This window comes from Eimeria tenella, genomic scaffold, assembly GCF_000499545.2.
Source record: "Eimeria tenella Houghton genomic scaffold, Eth_scaff229, whole genome shotgun sequence".
In the NCBI taxonomy this organism is placed as follows: Eukaryota; Apicomplexa; class Conoidasida; order Eucoccidiorida; family Eimeriidae; genus Eimeria; species Eimeria tenella.
In genome coordinates, this window is record NW_013544204.1 from 1 (window position 1) to 15,248 (window position 15,248).

The 15,248-nt window shown below is 39.3% G+C and overlaps 2 protein-coding genes across 2 annotated transcripts; both read left to right on the plus strand.

The window, feature by feature from the left end:
• Nucleotides 1-250: 250 nt before the first annotated feature.
• ETH_00016195 (uncharacterized protein) lies at nucleotides 251-1,326 on the plus strand (the record flags this gene model as incomplete). The annotated part of the gene is made up of 2 exons (XM_013379344.1): nucleotides 251-415; nucleotides 1,093-1,326. Coding segments are annotated over 2 exons (399 nt in total), but the record flags the coding sequence as incomplete, so codon positions are not given.
• An 8,099-nt stretch (nucleotides 1,327-9,425) lies between these two features.
• ETH_00016200 (uncharacterized protein) lies at nucleotides 9,426-14,015 on the plus strand (the record flags this gene model as incomplete). Its single annotated transcript, XM_013379345.1, has 9 exons — nucleotides 9,426-9,505; nucleotides 9,901-10,016; nucleotides 10,387-10,517; nucleotides 10,871-11,155; nucleotides 11,523-11,750; nucleotides 12,234-12,294; nucleotides 12,932-12,995; nucleotides 13,320-13,406; nucleotides 13,963-14,015. Coding segments are annotated over 9 exons (1,105 nt in total), but the record flags the coding sequence as incomplete, so codon positions are not given.
• Nucleotides 14,016-15,248: the final 1,233 nt, after the last annotated feature.

Sequence of the window (15,248 nt, forward strand, 5' to 3'; positions counted from 1 at the left end):
GAAAAGCCCTAAACCCTAGCCCTAAACCCTAGATTGAACCCCTAAACCCTAGGCCCCCCTTGTAAACCCCAAACCCACCTTAAAACCCGAAACCCTAGAACGGTGAATAATGTGGCCCCCCTCTAAACGCCAAACCCTAAAAGTGGGAGTAGTGTGGTGGCGTTGCAAAGCCTAAACCCTAAAAGGGGGAGTAGTGCGGTGGCGTTGCAAAGTCTAAACCCTAAAAGGGGGAGTTGGTGCGTGGTTTCAGGGGGAGTTGCTGCGTTGGGGAGGGTTTTCGTTGGAGACAAAAGAACAAAAAGGGTTTCACAAATTGAAGACAATTGAGTTCGACAGAAAAGGAAATCTTTGGGCCCTCAATGCTGCGAGTGAACTCGCAGTGTGGAGCGAAGAAGAAAAAGACTGGGACATTAAGGTCTTTTTTTTTCTTTTTGGTTCTTTTTTACTCTTTTTGTTTCTGCTTTTTGCTCTTTTGGCTTCTTTTTTACTCCTTTTGTTTCTCTTTTATTTTTTTAGTCTCTTTTGCTGGCTTTGGTCTTTTTTTGCTCCTTTTTTGTGCTTTTTTGCTGCTTTTTATCTCTTTTTGGTTCTGTCTAGTGTCCTTTTTATTCTTTTTTATCACTTTTTTACTTCTTTTCTGTTCTCTTTTGTTTGTTTTTATTTACGTTCTATTTCCTTTATTCTTTTTATTTCTTTGTTTGCAATTTGTTTGGCTTTTTGGTTTGGTTTGGCCGTTGTTTTGTTTGGCGTCCATTTTCTTTCTTTTTTCGTCGATTTTTGTTCATTTTTCATTTTCTTTTCACTAATAATCACCAATTTCAATCAAACTTCATTTATTTTAATTAATTTCAACGTATTTCCCTCAAATTTCTCTTACTTCCACTCGATTTGCCTCTATTTCCACGCATTCTAAAACTCCGGAGTGCAAGCGCGAAATGTTGAAATTGAGGGTGAAAAGTGTTCGTTTAGGCTCGTTTTTTCTGCATTCTTGTTGACTTTTCGGAAATTATGAATTGCGTTTAATAATTATCCTCAATTGCCGCAAAAATCCACTTAATTGGGGGGAAATTGGTTCTATTTTCGCGAATTCAGGAAATCCCCGGGGCGCTGCGGCCTGTGGACTTCGCCTTCGACACCCGCAACAGGCTGTGGGTGCTGGGGGCCGAAGGGAACTTGCTGCTGCTGTCGGGATCTAAATGGATTAATTTTGGATTTGTTGGATGTTTGAAATTAAAAGATATTTCATTCAAAGCAGCAGCAGCAGCAGCAGCAGCAGCGCAACAGTCCCCCAAGGCAGCAGAAGCAGAAGAAGAAAGCGACGACTGATACACGTGCGACAAATCCGCATTCTCCTGCTGCTGCTGCTGCTGCTGCTGCTGACGTTCTTGCTGTTGCTGCTGATGCTCTTGCTGCTGGTGCTGCTGTTCTTGCTGCTGCTGGTGCTGCTGTGTGTGCAGGTGAAATATTAGGGGCTTTATTTTGTGTTTTGTTTGATTGCGTCAGCAGCAAAGTGGCGGAAAAAGAAGAAATAAAAAGAAAATGAAAAATAAAAATAAAAAACCATCGGAGCCCCCGACGCAGTTTTATGAAACTCGGAGAAGACGCTTTTTGCTGTTTTTCCGAGGATTTAGATTTAAATAAACTCCAAATCATACATTTAAAAGTTAATAATTATTAAACATTTCAAATAATTATTAAAACTCTTTCTGGAGCGTCAAAACACAAAAAGTTCAAAAGATATCACGTGGGTGTTCCCAGGTGTACGTACACCTCAAGTGAAATCATCCCAACTTTTAAAACCCGAAACTCATTTTATACAGACCTTTGGCAGCTGCAGAAGCAGCAAAAACAGCTGCTGCAGCAGCAAAAGCAGCTGCAGCAGCAGCAGCAAAAGCAGCTGCAGCAGCAGCAAAAGCAGCTGCAGCAGCAGCAAAAGCAACTGCTGCAGCAGCAAAAGCAGCAGCAGCTGCTGCTGGTGTAACAGCAGCGGCAACAGCAGCAGCTGCAGCAGCAGATATCCTGCGTGTCCGTCATTTCTTTCGTGTGGAGAGCATTTTGTCTTTAAAGAAATTCTCGAAAAACGAAATTTAAATAAAAGTGAAAATGAAATTATAAACGCTTTGCAGGGCTCTGGGGTGTATGTACGTACAGCTGGCGTCTTGGAGGACAAAAATAAAAAAAAATAATAAAAGTTTTTAAAACATCTTTTATTTATGTAGAAGGGACATTTTTAAATAGAAAAACTTTACAAAAATACTTTCAAAAGAGTCAATTAAAGAAAACTTTTAAGATATTTTTATTAAGAGGAACTTTTGAAAAAGATTTTAAGAAGACAGAATTAGAAAATATTCAAAAAAAATCTTTTTAAAAAAGTCTTTTGGAAAGAAACTCTGAAAGATATTCTGAAGAAATATTTTTCAAGAAAAGTCTAAATAAAAAACTAGAAGACTTCAAAAAGATATTCCAAAAAGATGTTTTAAAAGGAAAATTTAAGCAGATATTTAAAAACCGATTTCAAAATACTAAAAGGATATTTTAAAAGATATTTGAAAACTCTACTGAATTACATTATGGAAGAAAAGCCTAAAAAGAGATTCCAAAAGAAATAAATAGTAAATTAAAATAGAATTAAAAAGGAAATATAAAGGAGATTAAAAAAAAGAAAAAGAATTAAAAAGAAGACAGAGTTTTGTTTGTTTTAATTTAAATTCGTTTTTGAAAAGTTCAAAAATAAATAAAATTAAAGTCTTTTTTTGATTTAAAAAAGAAATTCAAGAGAGATAAAAGTCTCTTTCCAAAATTGTCTCTTTGTCCCTTTTGTCTTTTTTTTTCAATAGATAAATAAATACATAAATGTAATAAAAATAGGTATATTTATTTATATTACATTCAATAAATACATTTATTTATTTATCTATCTATTATTTAATTATTTATTTATTTCTTTATTTACTTGTTCGACTGTAATTTATAAGTGGCTTTTTTATTAATTTCTTTTTGTACTTTTCTTTTTTTGCCCCTTTATTTATTAGTTCATTTATTACAATTACAATTATAATTAACTGCAACAAATTAAAATTAGAATTATAATTATAGTTAATTATAATTATAATCTTAATTTGTAAAATTATAATTATAAAATTATAATTGTAATTAATTAAAGTTATAATTCTAATTTTAATTTGTCATAATTCCAATTAATTATAATTGTAATTGTAATAATAATAATCAATTATTATTATTACAAATAGAATTAAAACTATAATTAATTATAATACATTAGAATTATAATTGAGGATAATAATAAACAAATAGAATTAAAATTATAATTAATTATAACAATAAACAAATAGAATTAAAATTAAAAAAGAAATAAATAAAAGAAACCTTTTGAATTTTAATTTTCAAAAATAAGTTTCAACTTCACAGCTGATGGCAGCGAAGGCGCCGTCAGCAGCAAAAAAGAATTTTCCAAAATAAATCCTTTTTCAATTAATTCCCTGAACAAACAAACAATTCAATTTAATTCATTTTGCTGCTGCTGCTACTGCTGCTGCAGCTGCTGCTGCAGCTGCTGCAGCAGCAGCAGCAGCAAAATGAATGCTGCTGCTGCTGCTGCTGCAAACGGGCAAAAAGCGGCAAAGAGCGGCTAACTGAGCAGCAATTGATTAAAATGACAACAAATAAAGAAATAAATTGAAAATAAATTAATTTAAAATAAATAAATTAAAAATGAACTAATTAAAAATAAATAAATCATTTGTTTTTGTTTTAACAAACCCCAAAGTTTGCTGCAGCTTCCAAAGATGCTGCGAACGCAAAGACGGCGGATTCTCTATATAAAGAAATTCCTAAACAAATAAAAATAAAAATAAAAATAAATAAATAAATAAATAAATAAATAAAAATTAATTAATTAATTATAAAAATAAATATGTGAATGGCAAATAGATAAGCAAGTGGCTAATAGACAAGCAAGTAGCTAAAAATAAGCTTACGAAATGAAAAATAAATAATAGAAATAATAAACAAATAAACAAATAATAAATAAATGTAAAGAAGTATAAATAAATAAATAAACAATATTTATTTTAATTCTTTTGTTTTAAAAAATGATTTTAAATTTAATGCAAAAGAACTCACTGTGGGGCCCCGCAGCGAAGGTTTATCAAAAAAGAATTTATTTTTTATTTCGTCTAAAAGCTGCTGCAGCAGCATTTCTTTCTTCACGTGCAGCAGCAGCTGCTGCTGCTGGCAAACAATGCATTCCTGCAGCGCCCCAAACCCTAAACCCTAAACCCTAAACACTTGGTGCTGCAGCGCAGCAGCAGGACCTGCAGCAGCAACTTTTCCAGCAGCGGCAGCAGCAAGCGCAGCAGCAGCAGTAACAAGACCTCCAGCAGCAGCAGCAGCAAAAGCGACAACAAAAGCATTCCCAGAAGTAGCAGCAGCCACAGCAACATCAGCAGCAGCAGCAGCAGCAGCAGCAGACAGGGTTGGCTTGCAAGGAGAAGGTGTGCATGTAGGTTTGCGAGTCTCCTTGAAAAAGAATATAATTTTCAATGTCTCCTTTGCTGCTGCTGTCTGCTGCGCTGCAGCAGCAAAATGCAACAAAGCGAAAAGCCTCCAGCAGCAGCAGTGCAGCAACAGCACCGTTGGTGCTGGATACTGCAGGCACGAGGCCCTGCAGCAGCAGCAAAACAAACAAATAAATTTAAATTGAGAATTAAATTGAAAAATAATTCAATTATTGATTTAAAATCCATTTTCAAATAAACACCCTTTTAATTTGACCCGAAAACGGCAGCTGCAGCAGCTCTCCTGCTGCTGCTGCAACAGGAGCAGCAGCAGCAGCTCTGCTGCTGCTGCTGCTGCTGCTTCTGTTGCAGCAGCAGCACTCCCACTGAGTGAGCACACCCAACAGCAACAGCAGCAGCAACAGCAGCAGCCGCAGCAGCGCCAGCAGCAGCAGCCGCAGCAGCCCAAACAGCCGCACCAGCAGCAGCGCCAGTACCAGCAGCAGCAGCGGCGCCAGTATCAGCAGCAGCAAGACCAGCAGCAGTGCCAGGACTAGCAGCATCAGCAGCGCTAATACTAGCAGCAGCAGCAGCAACAGCAGCAGTAAAGGCAGCAGCAGCGCCGGCACTAGAAGCAGCAGCAGCAGCGCCAACACCACCAGCAGCAGCGCCAATACTAGCAGCAGCAGCAGCAGCAACAGCAGCAACACCAGCAGCAGCAGCAGCAGCAGCAGCAGCTAACTTTTGCGACGCCTAGGACAAGGCGGCGGTCGACGCCGTGGATGTGAAAAGCTGCTGCTCTTTCTTTAGCAGCAAATAAGAGCCAGGCCAAATGAGACTCTTTGTCGGGGTCCTATAAATAATAATTAATTAATTAATTAATTAATCAATTGATTAATTAATTAATTAATTAATTTATTTATTTATAATGGTAGTTGTAGTAAGTGAGAAAATGAAAAATGAAGAAAATGGCAGTTTGGAGTTGCAGCTGCAGCGCAGCAGCAATTTGCTTTTTTCATTTTTCTTTTATTTGAAAATAAAGATTTTAATTGAAATAAATAAATAATAATTGTCCTAATTGTTTTTAATTATTTAAAATGTTATTTAATTATCTGTAATTAGTTAATATTTAATTATTTTGCTAATCATTTGAATTGCTGTTTGTTTGTTTGTAATTACTTTTAATTGTTATTTAATTATTTCAATTATTTAACTTGTTCTTTTTAATTACTATTTAATTATTTTTAATTACATTATTATTTACTTCTTTCTATTTATTTAAATTATTATTTAAATAAATAATAATTTATTTAAATTATTATTTACTTATTTTTATTATTTAATTCTTTTTTACCAAAGGCTCCTCCGGGTGTTCTTGCGGCCACTGCACCATCATGCAGTAAGCTGAGAAAAATAAATAAATAAATAAATAAATAAATAAATAAATAAATAAATAAATAAAATGAAAAGATAAATAAATAAATAAAGACTAATAAGTAAATAGATAATAGTAATGAATAAATAATAAAAACAAATCAATCAATTAGTTTATTAATAACAAGTAATAATAAAACTACTAATAATAAATTTGAATAGACAATAAAAAATTAGTAGATAATGAGCAGCAATAAATAATCTATTCTTAATATTTTCATTTTCATTTATTTGTAAATTTGCAAAAAAGGAAAATAAAAATAAAAACGATTTATTTATTTTTATTTTGTTTTATTTACCAACGCAGTGCTCTGGCTGCCGGGGAGTCGAAGCAATAGTACACAAAGGATAGGTCACCTGCAGCAGCAGCAGCAGCAGCAGCAGCAGAACAGCAGCACGAGCATGAGGAACAGCAGAGCATCAGCAGCAAAGCAGCAGCCCAGCCTCACCAGCAGCAGAAACAGCCAAGCAGCAGCACAGCCGCAGCAGCACACCAGCAGCACACCAGCAGCAGCAGCAGCAGCAGCAGCAGCAGCAGCAGCAGCAGCAGCAGCAGCAGCAGCAGCAGCAGCAGCAGCAGCAAAGAGGACCTGGGGGGTGAGGAGCCCCAAGCCGCACTCGTAGCAGGAGGAGACACCCGGAATGAAAAGTCTCATTTGTCCCTTCAGCCCTTCGCTGCCGCCGTCCAGCAGCAGCGGGGCAGACCCCACAACTGCTGCCCCGCTGCTGTCCCGCTCCACCTGCAGCAGCAGCAGCAGCAGCAGCAGCAGCAGCAGCAGCGGCGGCGGCAGCGGCGGCAGCAGCAGGTGGGGCACGGGGGGCGCGTGCGGGGACTCTGGGCAGGCAAGAAAGGGGGAAACCAAAAACAAACAGCAGCAGCAGCAGCAGCAGCGCCAACAGCAGCAGCAGCAGCAGCAGCAGCAGCAGGTTTGTTTACGAGTTGGTGGACTGTGGCGTTGAGCCACCTGCGAGTCTCCACGCAGTCGAGGGCCCCAATTATAATTTCAAAAGAACGAAAAAAAGACAAGGGCTTCGCCTGCAGCTTGCTGCAGTGACTGCAGCAGCAGCAGCAGCAGCAGCAGCAATCATAATTCCAAGAACGAAGGAAAGAAAAGAGGTTCACCTGCAGTTTGCTGCAGCTACAGCAGCAGCAGCAGCAGCAGCGCGGCAGCGGTTCAACGTTTCAGCCAGCAGCAGCAACGGCGCAGCAGCAGCAGCAGCAGCAGCAGGAGCGTGGGGACTGACGGCTCGATGGTGACGCCGAGGTGGTGGAACCTGGTGTTGAGTGCTGCTGCTGCTGCTGCTGCTTTGCTGCTGCCAACATCTGCTGCAGCAAAGAGACACTGGCGGTGCAAATTCGAAAAGGAGACAGTGTCCATATCCACTGCAGCAATTCGCCGGAAGCCAGACACGCACAGCAGCTTCAGCACCTCGCACCCTGCAGCAGCAGCAGCAGCAGTCACAGCAACTGCAGCAGTAGCAGCAGTCACAGCACCTGCAGCAGTAGCAGCAGCCACAGCACCTGCAGCAGTAGCAGCAGTCACAGCAGCTGCAGCAGTAGCAGCAGCAGCAGTCACAGCAGCAGCAGCAGCAGACGTAACAGCAGCAGCAGTAGCAGCAGCAGCAGTAGCAGCAGCAGTCACAGCAGCAACAGTAGCAGCAGTCACAGCAGCAGCAGCAGCAGTAGAAGCAGCAACAGTAGCAGCAGCAGTCGCAGCAGTAGCAGCAGCAACGGCAATTCCGCAGCAGCGGCAGCAGCAGCAGCAGCAGCAACGGCGAATCAGCAGCAGCAGCAGCATTTCAGCTGCAGCAGCAGATAAAGAAAGACAGGCGAAGCTACTTATCTTAAGGCTGCATTTGCTGCAGCTTATAATTAGCAATTTGTAATTATTTATATTTTGTTTATTTATTTTATTTTATTTATTTTATTTTATTTTATTTATTTTTATTTATTTATTTTTATTTATTTATTTATCTACCCAGGCCGCCAGCGCCCACAACCAGCACACGGGTCTTCGCCACCTGCTCCAGAACCTGCAGCAGCAGCAGCAGCAGCAACAGCAGCAGCAGCAAGACAGCAGCAGCAGCAACACAAAAGCAGCAGCAGCAGCACAGCAGCAGCAGCAGCAATAATAATGGAAGAAGAAGCACAAATAGGCCGAAGGCACCAGCCATGAGACTTCTGTTTGTAACTAAACACATTAAACTAAATAATATAATTAATTAATTAATTAATTAATTAATAAGTTTAGTTAATTAAATTAATTAATTTAATTAAATTAAATAATTGATTAATTAATTAATTAATAATTAAATAGTAAACTGACGTGGGGCCCCGGAGTGAAGAGGGGAGCTGGTGCAGCAAAAGGCTGCGGGTAACATGTCACCGACTCCAAAGCGTACAAGTTGCTGCTGCTGCTGCTGCTGCTGTTGCTGCTGCTGCGGCTGCGGGAAGTCGTCGTCAGCAGCAGCAGCAGCAGCAGCAACACCAGCCTTTTGACTTTATCTCTTCGCCAGAAACATATTTATTTATTACACCTTATTGTCTTCCTCTGATTTCAAAGCTATGAGCCAGCAGGGGCCCGCCGGGGGCCCCCAGGGGCCCCCAGTTTCTCCGGCGGATGCAGCAGCGCAGCAGCAGCAGCAACAGCAGCAGCAGCAGCAGCAGTTAGATACAGATATCTCTGTTGGCCGCTGTTACGCGAATTGAGGGCTCTTTAGCTGTCTCCCCGCCTACAGGCTTTTTGCTGCTGCAGGAAAACATTCTCTTAACTAAGCAGTAGCTCATATCGTGCACCTGCTGCTGCTGCTGTTGCTGTTGCTGCTGCTGCTGCTGCTGCAGGGGGGCCCCCGGGGCTGCATGGGGCCTTCTGATGGTTTCGCGCGGCTGTTTTGCTTCCTCTTTCAGATAAAAATGAATAATTTTAATTTATTTATCTAAAAGTGGTCAAACAAAACTATTTTAACCGGATAAACTGCAGCAGAAAGGGCAGCCTCTGTAGCAGCAGCAGCAGCAGCGCCTCCTCCTGTGGTTGTTCTCTGCTGCTGCTTTGAAATGCTGCTTCTTCCTTGACTCTCAAGAGTTTATTTTATTTTTATTTAGCAATTAAAAGCAGCAGCAGAGCTGTCTGTTGCTGCTGAATGGCAGCCGCTGCTGCTGTTGCTTGCTTTTCCTTCCAACTGCACTGACCGAGAGCAGCAGCAGCTAGTTGCTGCTGTTGCTGCGGCAGCAACAGCAGCCGCTCCATTAGCGACAGCAGCAGCAACGGCAGCAGCAGCAGCAACAGCAGCAGCAGCAACAAAGGACGAGCAGCAGCAGCCTCAACGTCAGCAGCAGCATCTGCTCAAGGCGCAGAAGCAGCAGCCGCAAATACTACCACAGAAGCAGCAGCCGCAAATACTACCGCAGCAGCAGCAGCAGCAGCGGCTACACTATTTATTTATTTATTTATTTATTTATTTTTATTTTTAAAAATGTCTTTGACCAACAACGACTTCCGGCAGCTGCTCAACGAGGCCGACGCTTCTGTCTTGGCCAGCACGAAACAGCACAGGTCAGAAAATGAATAAATAAATAAATTAAAAATAAACAAATAAGTAAATAAATGGTAAAAGATCAATTATGCAACTTGAAGGAAGAGTGAAACAAAAAGGAGAGATTTGACTGCATGGCTAGTCAACTCGCAGCATAGAGCAGCAGCAGCAGCAGCAGTTTGAGCAGCAGCAACAGCAGTCGCCGCTACGGGAGCAGCAGTTTGGGCAGCGGCAGCTGCTGCTGCTGCAGCAGTTTGGTAGCAGCAACAGCAGCTGTAGCTGCAGCAACAGCACGTGCTGCCACGACAGCAGCAGTTGTAGCCGCAGCAGCAGCAGCTGCTACTGCAGCAGCAGCAGCAGCACCAGCTGCTGCTGCAGCAGCAGCAGCATCATGGGCGTTTGCTGTTTCTTGCAGAAAGAAGCAGCAGCAGCAGAGAACTCCGGGCCAAATCAGCGAAGCACAAATACGCAGAAGAGAAAGGTACAAGGAAATTCTAAAGAGGAAACAACTCCGAGCCCAAAAGGATGAAGGTAGCTTGCTGCTGCTGCTGCTGCTGGTTTGCTGCTGTTGCTGCTGCTGCTGCTGTGGATGTCGCTGTTGTTGCGCCGCTAGAGCTGCTGCTGCTGTTGCTGCTGCTGCTGCTGATGCTGCTGTGGATGTCGCAGTTGTTGCGCTTCCGGAGCTGCTGCTGCTGCTGACGGTGCTGCTGCTGTTGCGGCAGTGCTGCTTCTGCTGTTGCGGCTGCTGACGCTCTGCTGCTGCTGTTGCTGCTGCTGCTGCAGCTGCTGCTGCTGCGGCACTTACGCAGATCGTTTTGAAGCTCGTGAGCTGCTCAGAAATAAATAAATGAATAAATAAATTTATTTATTTATTTATTTATTTATTTATTTATTTATTCAGGAGACAACAAAGGAAATGCTTATCGAGACCGCGCGGAGGAGCGGCGGAAGCAAAAGGAGAGCTTCTACGCCCACGTGGCGGACGAGCTGGCGGAGCTGAAGGAGAGGACTGTTGAGGAGTCGAAGTTTCTCGTAAATTTCTTTTTTTGAAATAACTAATTATCCCTTTTGTGATTTCTTTTTCCAGAATTGTTCTCCGTAATTCCGGCTTTTGAACGGTCTATCTAACTCCACTTTTCGCTAGTTGCATGCAGCAAAACTCGCCCTTTTGGCTCCTTTGCTGCATCTGCTGCGCTGCTGCTGCTGCTGCTGCGCTGCTGCTGCTGGTGCAGCTGCTGCGCTGCTGCTGCTGCTGGTGCGGCTGCTGCGCTGCTGTGCTGCTGCCAGTGGTCCGCCAGTGGACCACTTTTGCTGCTGCGTTTGTTTTGCTTTTTATTATTTTTATTCTTTTTTATTTTCTTTTTATTTTCCTTTTTATTTTCAAGGGAGGAGATGTGGACCACACTCACTTGGTGAAAGGTCTTGACGTTGTGCTGCTGAACAAAGTGCGGGCGGAGCTGAGCAAGGAGCAGCAGCGGCAAGCAGCAGCAGCAGCAGCAGCAGGCTCGCCAGCAGCAGACGGCCAGCAGCAGCAGCAGCAGCAGCAGCGCAGACCCTTAGCAGCAAACCCTAATCTCAGAAAAGCCCTCCAGCTGCTGCTTAATGGACTTCACCCCCACGCAGTCAGATTTGCTGAAAAACTCAAACACATGGAACTCCGACTCCTCGCGGTAACTAGGGTTTAGGGTTTAGGGTTTAGGGTTTATGGTTTAGGGTTTGGAGTTTAGAGTCTAGGGTTCAGGGGTTAGGGTTTAGCGCGTTGGGGCTTGGGCTCTCGGCTTTGGGCATGAGGGTTTGGGATTTAGGGTTTAGGGTTTAGGTTCTAGGGTTTTGTCCGGTGGCTGCTGCTGCTGCTGCTGCTGCTGTTTCTGCTGCTGGCGTTGCGGCCGGCGTGCTAGTGGTGTACTTTTGCTGCTGCTATTGCTGCTGGTGCCTCTGCTGCTGCTGCTGCTATTGCTGCTGCTGTTGCTGCTGCTGCTGCTGCTTTAAAGTGAAGCAAGTTATTTAATTTAATTTTTTAATTTATTTTATTCTCAGGGTCTCTCTTTAGCTGCTTCTCCTTCAAAAGTTAATTTCGGGGGCGGCTGCTTAGCCTACTGCTATGCTGTGGGTCCTGCTGCTGCTGCTGCTGCTGCTGCTGCTGCTACTGGTGGCTACCTGCCCACGCTGTTGCGCCGCAGCGCGCTGCTCTCGGACAGCAGCGACAGCAGCAGCAGCAGCAGCAGCAAATGCCAGCCTGCCCCTGTGCAGTCGAAGGTTCTAAGGGTGCGTTATAAATTATTTATTTATTTATTTATCTGATTAATTAATTAATTAATTAATTAATTTATTCTATTGTTTTATTTGTTTGTCTCGTTATTGTTTACTTGTCTTTTGTTTATTTGCTTCTTGTTTTTTCTTTTTTCCATTTGGAGGAAGTTGAAACTTTTTTGGTTTTTTAATTTCTTTTTATTCGATTTCGTTTAATTGTTTTTCTTTTTATTTATTTATTTGATTTCACTTATTTTTTTCTTTTATTCCTTTTTATGTAACTTCATTTAGTTGTTATTTCCTTTTTATTTTTGTGTAATTTCATTTAACTGCTTCTTCTTTTTCATGGCTTTTCGATTGAATTTCATTTAATTTTATTTATTTTGATTTAATTTCATTTAGTTGCTTTTTCTTTTTTATATTTAATTTAATTTAATTTAATTATTTTTCTTTTTAATTTTGTTCACCCCCTGCGGTGTACGTACACCTGAGACTCAGGAACTCACGGAGGCGCTGGCATGGCACAGAGAGAACCGGAAGAAGAAAAAAGAAGACAGATGTAATTATTTATTTATTTATTTATTTATTTATATTTAATTGTTTAAATGAAGAAAGAAATAAATAAATGATCAAATGATGGTTAATTGGTTCATGGGCTTTGAAGGGGCTTTTTATTTGGATGTTTAGTTGTTTATTTATTTGTTTTGTTCGTTCATTTTTATTTTTATTTTTATTATATGTTTATTATTTATCATTTATCATTATTAGTTTTTATTTATTCGTCTACCACTTAATTATTCATATATTTAATAGTTTATATGTATTTATGTTTATATTTATTTATTTTTATTGCTGATCTGTTCATTTATTTTTTATCACTTAATTATTTATTCATTTAATTAATTATTTGTTTGTCCATTTAGTTTTTATGTTTATTATTTGCTTTTCTCAGGTTTTCATTTATTTATTTTTGATTTATTTCCCATTTATTCTTTTTTATTTATTCACTTTATTTTAAATACTACTTTTATTGTTTTTTAATTAGTTATTTTATTTCAATTCACTTTATTTTAAATAATACTTTTATTGTTTTTTAATTAGTTATTTGTTTTTATTTCAATTCACTTTATTCTAAATAATACTTTTATTGTTTTTAATTGATTATTTGTTTTTATTTTAATTTATTTTTCTTTCAGTGCCCAAAAGGCCAACGGGAAAAGCTGCAGAGGAAAATGGGCGGACGGATCAGCCAGAAGCAGAGTGAGCTGCTGCTGCTGCTGCTGCTGCTGCTGTTGCTGTTGCTGCTGCTGCTGCTGCTGCTGTTCCTGTTGCTGCTGTTGTCGCTGCTGCTGGTGTTGGCGCAGCTGCCATTGCTGTTGCAGGCTATGCTGCAGCTGCTGCTGCAGCAGCTGCTGCACAGCTGCTGCTGCTGCTGCTGCTCGTATTGCACGGCTGCTGCTGCTGCTGCTGCCGCTGCAGCGGCTGCTCCGTTCTTGCTGCTGGCGAGTAATGAACTAATTTTAATTTTTAATTTATCACTTTAACTAAATTAAAATTAACTAATTTTTATTTTTCTTTTTTCAGCATTTTTTCGGGAGTTGGCGCCTTCGATGCGTCTTCGATTCTGGCGGAAGCAGCAGCAGCAAAAAGAACAGAAGAAGAAAACAAAGCGTCAGCTTTTCATTTTTTATTTTTATTTCTTTTTATTTTTATTTCTTTTTATTTTTTATTTTTATTTCTAATTTTAATTCTAATTCTCTTTTAGTTTTAATTCTTTTCATTTATATTTATTTTTAATTTGTATATTTCTAATTCTTTACTTTTAATTCTTTCTTATTTTTCGTTTTTTTCACACTTAATTCTTTGTATTTTTAGTTCTTATTTTTAATTCTTTTAACCATTTTTTCTTCTCTGTGTTATTTGCGAGAGCTTACTTCTTTTTATTTTCTTTATTTGTTTTATTGCAGAGTTTACCACTTTTTTTTTTTCTTTACTTGTTTTATTTTATATTATTGTTTTACATGAGAAGGCAAAAGGTTTTCAACTTTTTGCCTTTTCTCCTTTTTAAAAAGCTTTGTAATTTTATTTTTTACCTCAAATGCTCCAATAAATCTCTTTAATTAATTTAGCATAATTATTTTTGTTTTTTTATTAATTTAAACTAATTTAAATTAATTTAAAATAATTTATTTTATTTATTTTATTTGTTTTATTATTTTATTTTTAGAGCTGATTGGATTCGGGAAGAAGGAGAAATGGAACTTGAAGATGACCAGACAAGTGCGGAAACAGCGTCAAACTTTTGTCTCTTTTTGAAACCCTTTTGAAACTTTTTTGTCTCTTTTTTGAAACATTTTTGAAACTTTTTTGTTTCTCTTTGAAGCTTTTTTGTCTCCTTTTGAAGCCCTTTTCGTCCCCTTTTTTGTCTCTTTTTGAATCACTTTTTGTTTCTTTTTGAAGCATTTCTTTGTTTCCGTTTGAAACTTTTTTTGTCTCCTTTTATCTTTTTTGTCTCTTTTGAGGCCTTTTTGTCTCCTCTCGACCTTTTTTTTTGAAACTTTGTCTCTTTTTTGAACCCCTGTTTCATCTTCTTCTTTGTCTCCTTTTATCTTCTTCTGTGTCTCCTTTTATCTTCTTTTGTGTCTCCTTTGGTCCCTTTTGTATCCCTTTTTATCTCCTTTTTTGTTTCCTTTTTATCTCCTTTTGTGTCTCCTTTTATCTCCTTTTGTGTCCCTTTTTATTTCTTTTGTTGTCTCCTTTTATCTCCTTTTTTGTCTCCGTTTATCTCATTTTTTGTCTCTTTTGTCCTTTTTTGTTTCTTCTTTGCCTCCTTTTTGTCTCTTTTTTAATCTCTTTTTTGTCCTTTTTGTCTCCTTTCTTGTCTTCTTTTGTCCGTCTCCTTTGTCTCTTTTCTTTTTCATTTTTATTTCTTTTTATTTTTATCTTCCCTCCGAATTGTCTCCTTTTGCATTTTTAACTTTTTTGTTTTTTTATCTTCCTTTTGTCTCTTTTTGTCTCCAGCAAATTTCACGCCTTTTACAGATTCTAAATGTTCAGTGGGTAGGGTTTAGGGTTTAGGGTTTAGGGTTTGGGGTTTGAGGCTTGGTTTGTGTGTTGCAGCTCAAGAAAAGAAACCAGATGCCTTATCATGTGCGTCAGGGTTTAGGGATTAGGGTTTAGGGTTTGGGGTTTAGGGTTTAGGGTTTAGCGTTTAGGGTTTAGGGTTTAGGGTTTACAGGTCTATTGATGAGTTTCAAGCTGCATTTTTTTCCATTTTATTCCTTTTCGTGGATTTCTCAACCACCAACTCATTAATATTTGATATTATTCATTTATTTATTATTTCTTTTATTTATTTATTTTGTTATATAATTTATTATTTATTTATTATTTGTTTATTTGTTTATTTTTTGTTTTGCTGCAGCAGCAAAAACAGCTCCTTCGGCGCTGCTGGCCGGGGCCGATGATGATGACACTTATGCGGAGTGTTATCCTTGTAAGTTTTTATTTATT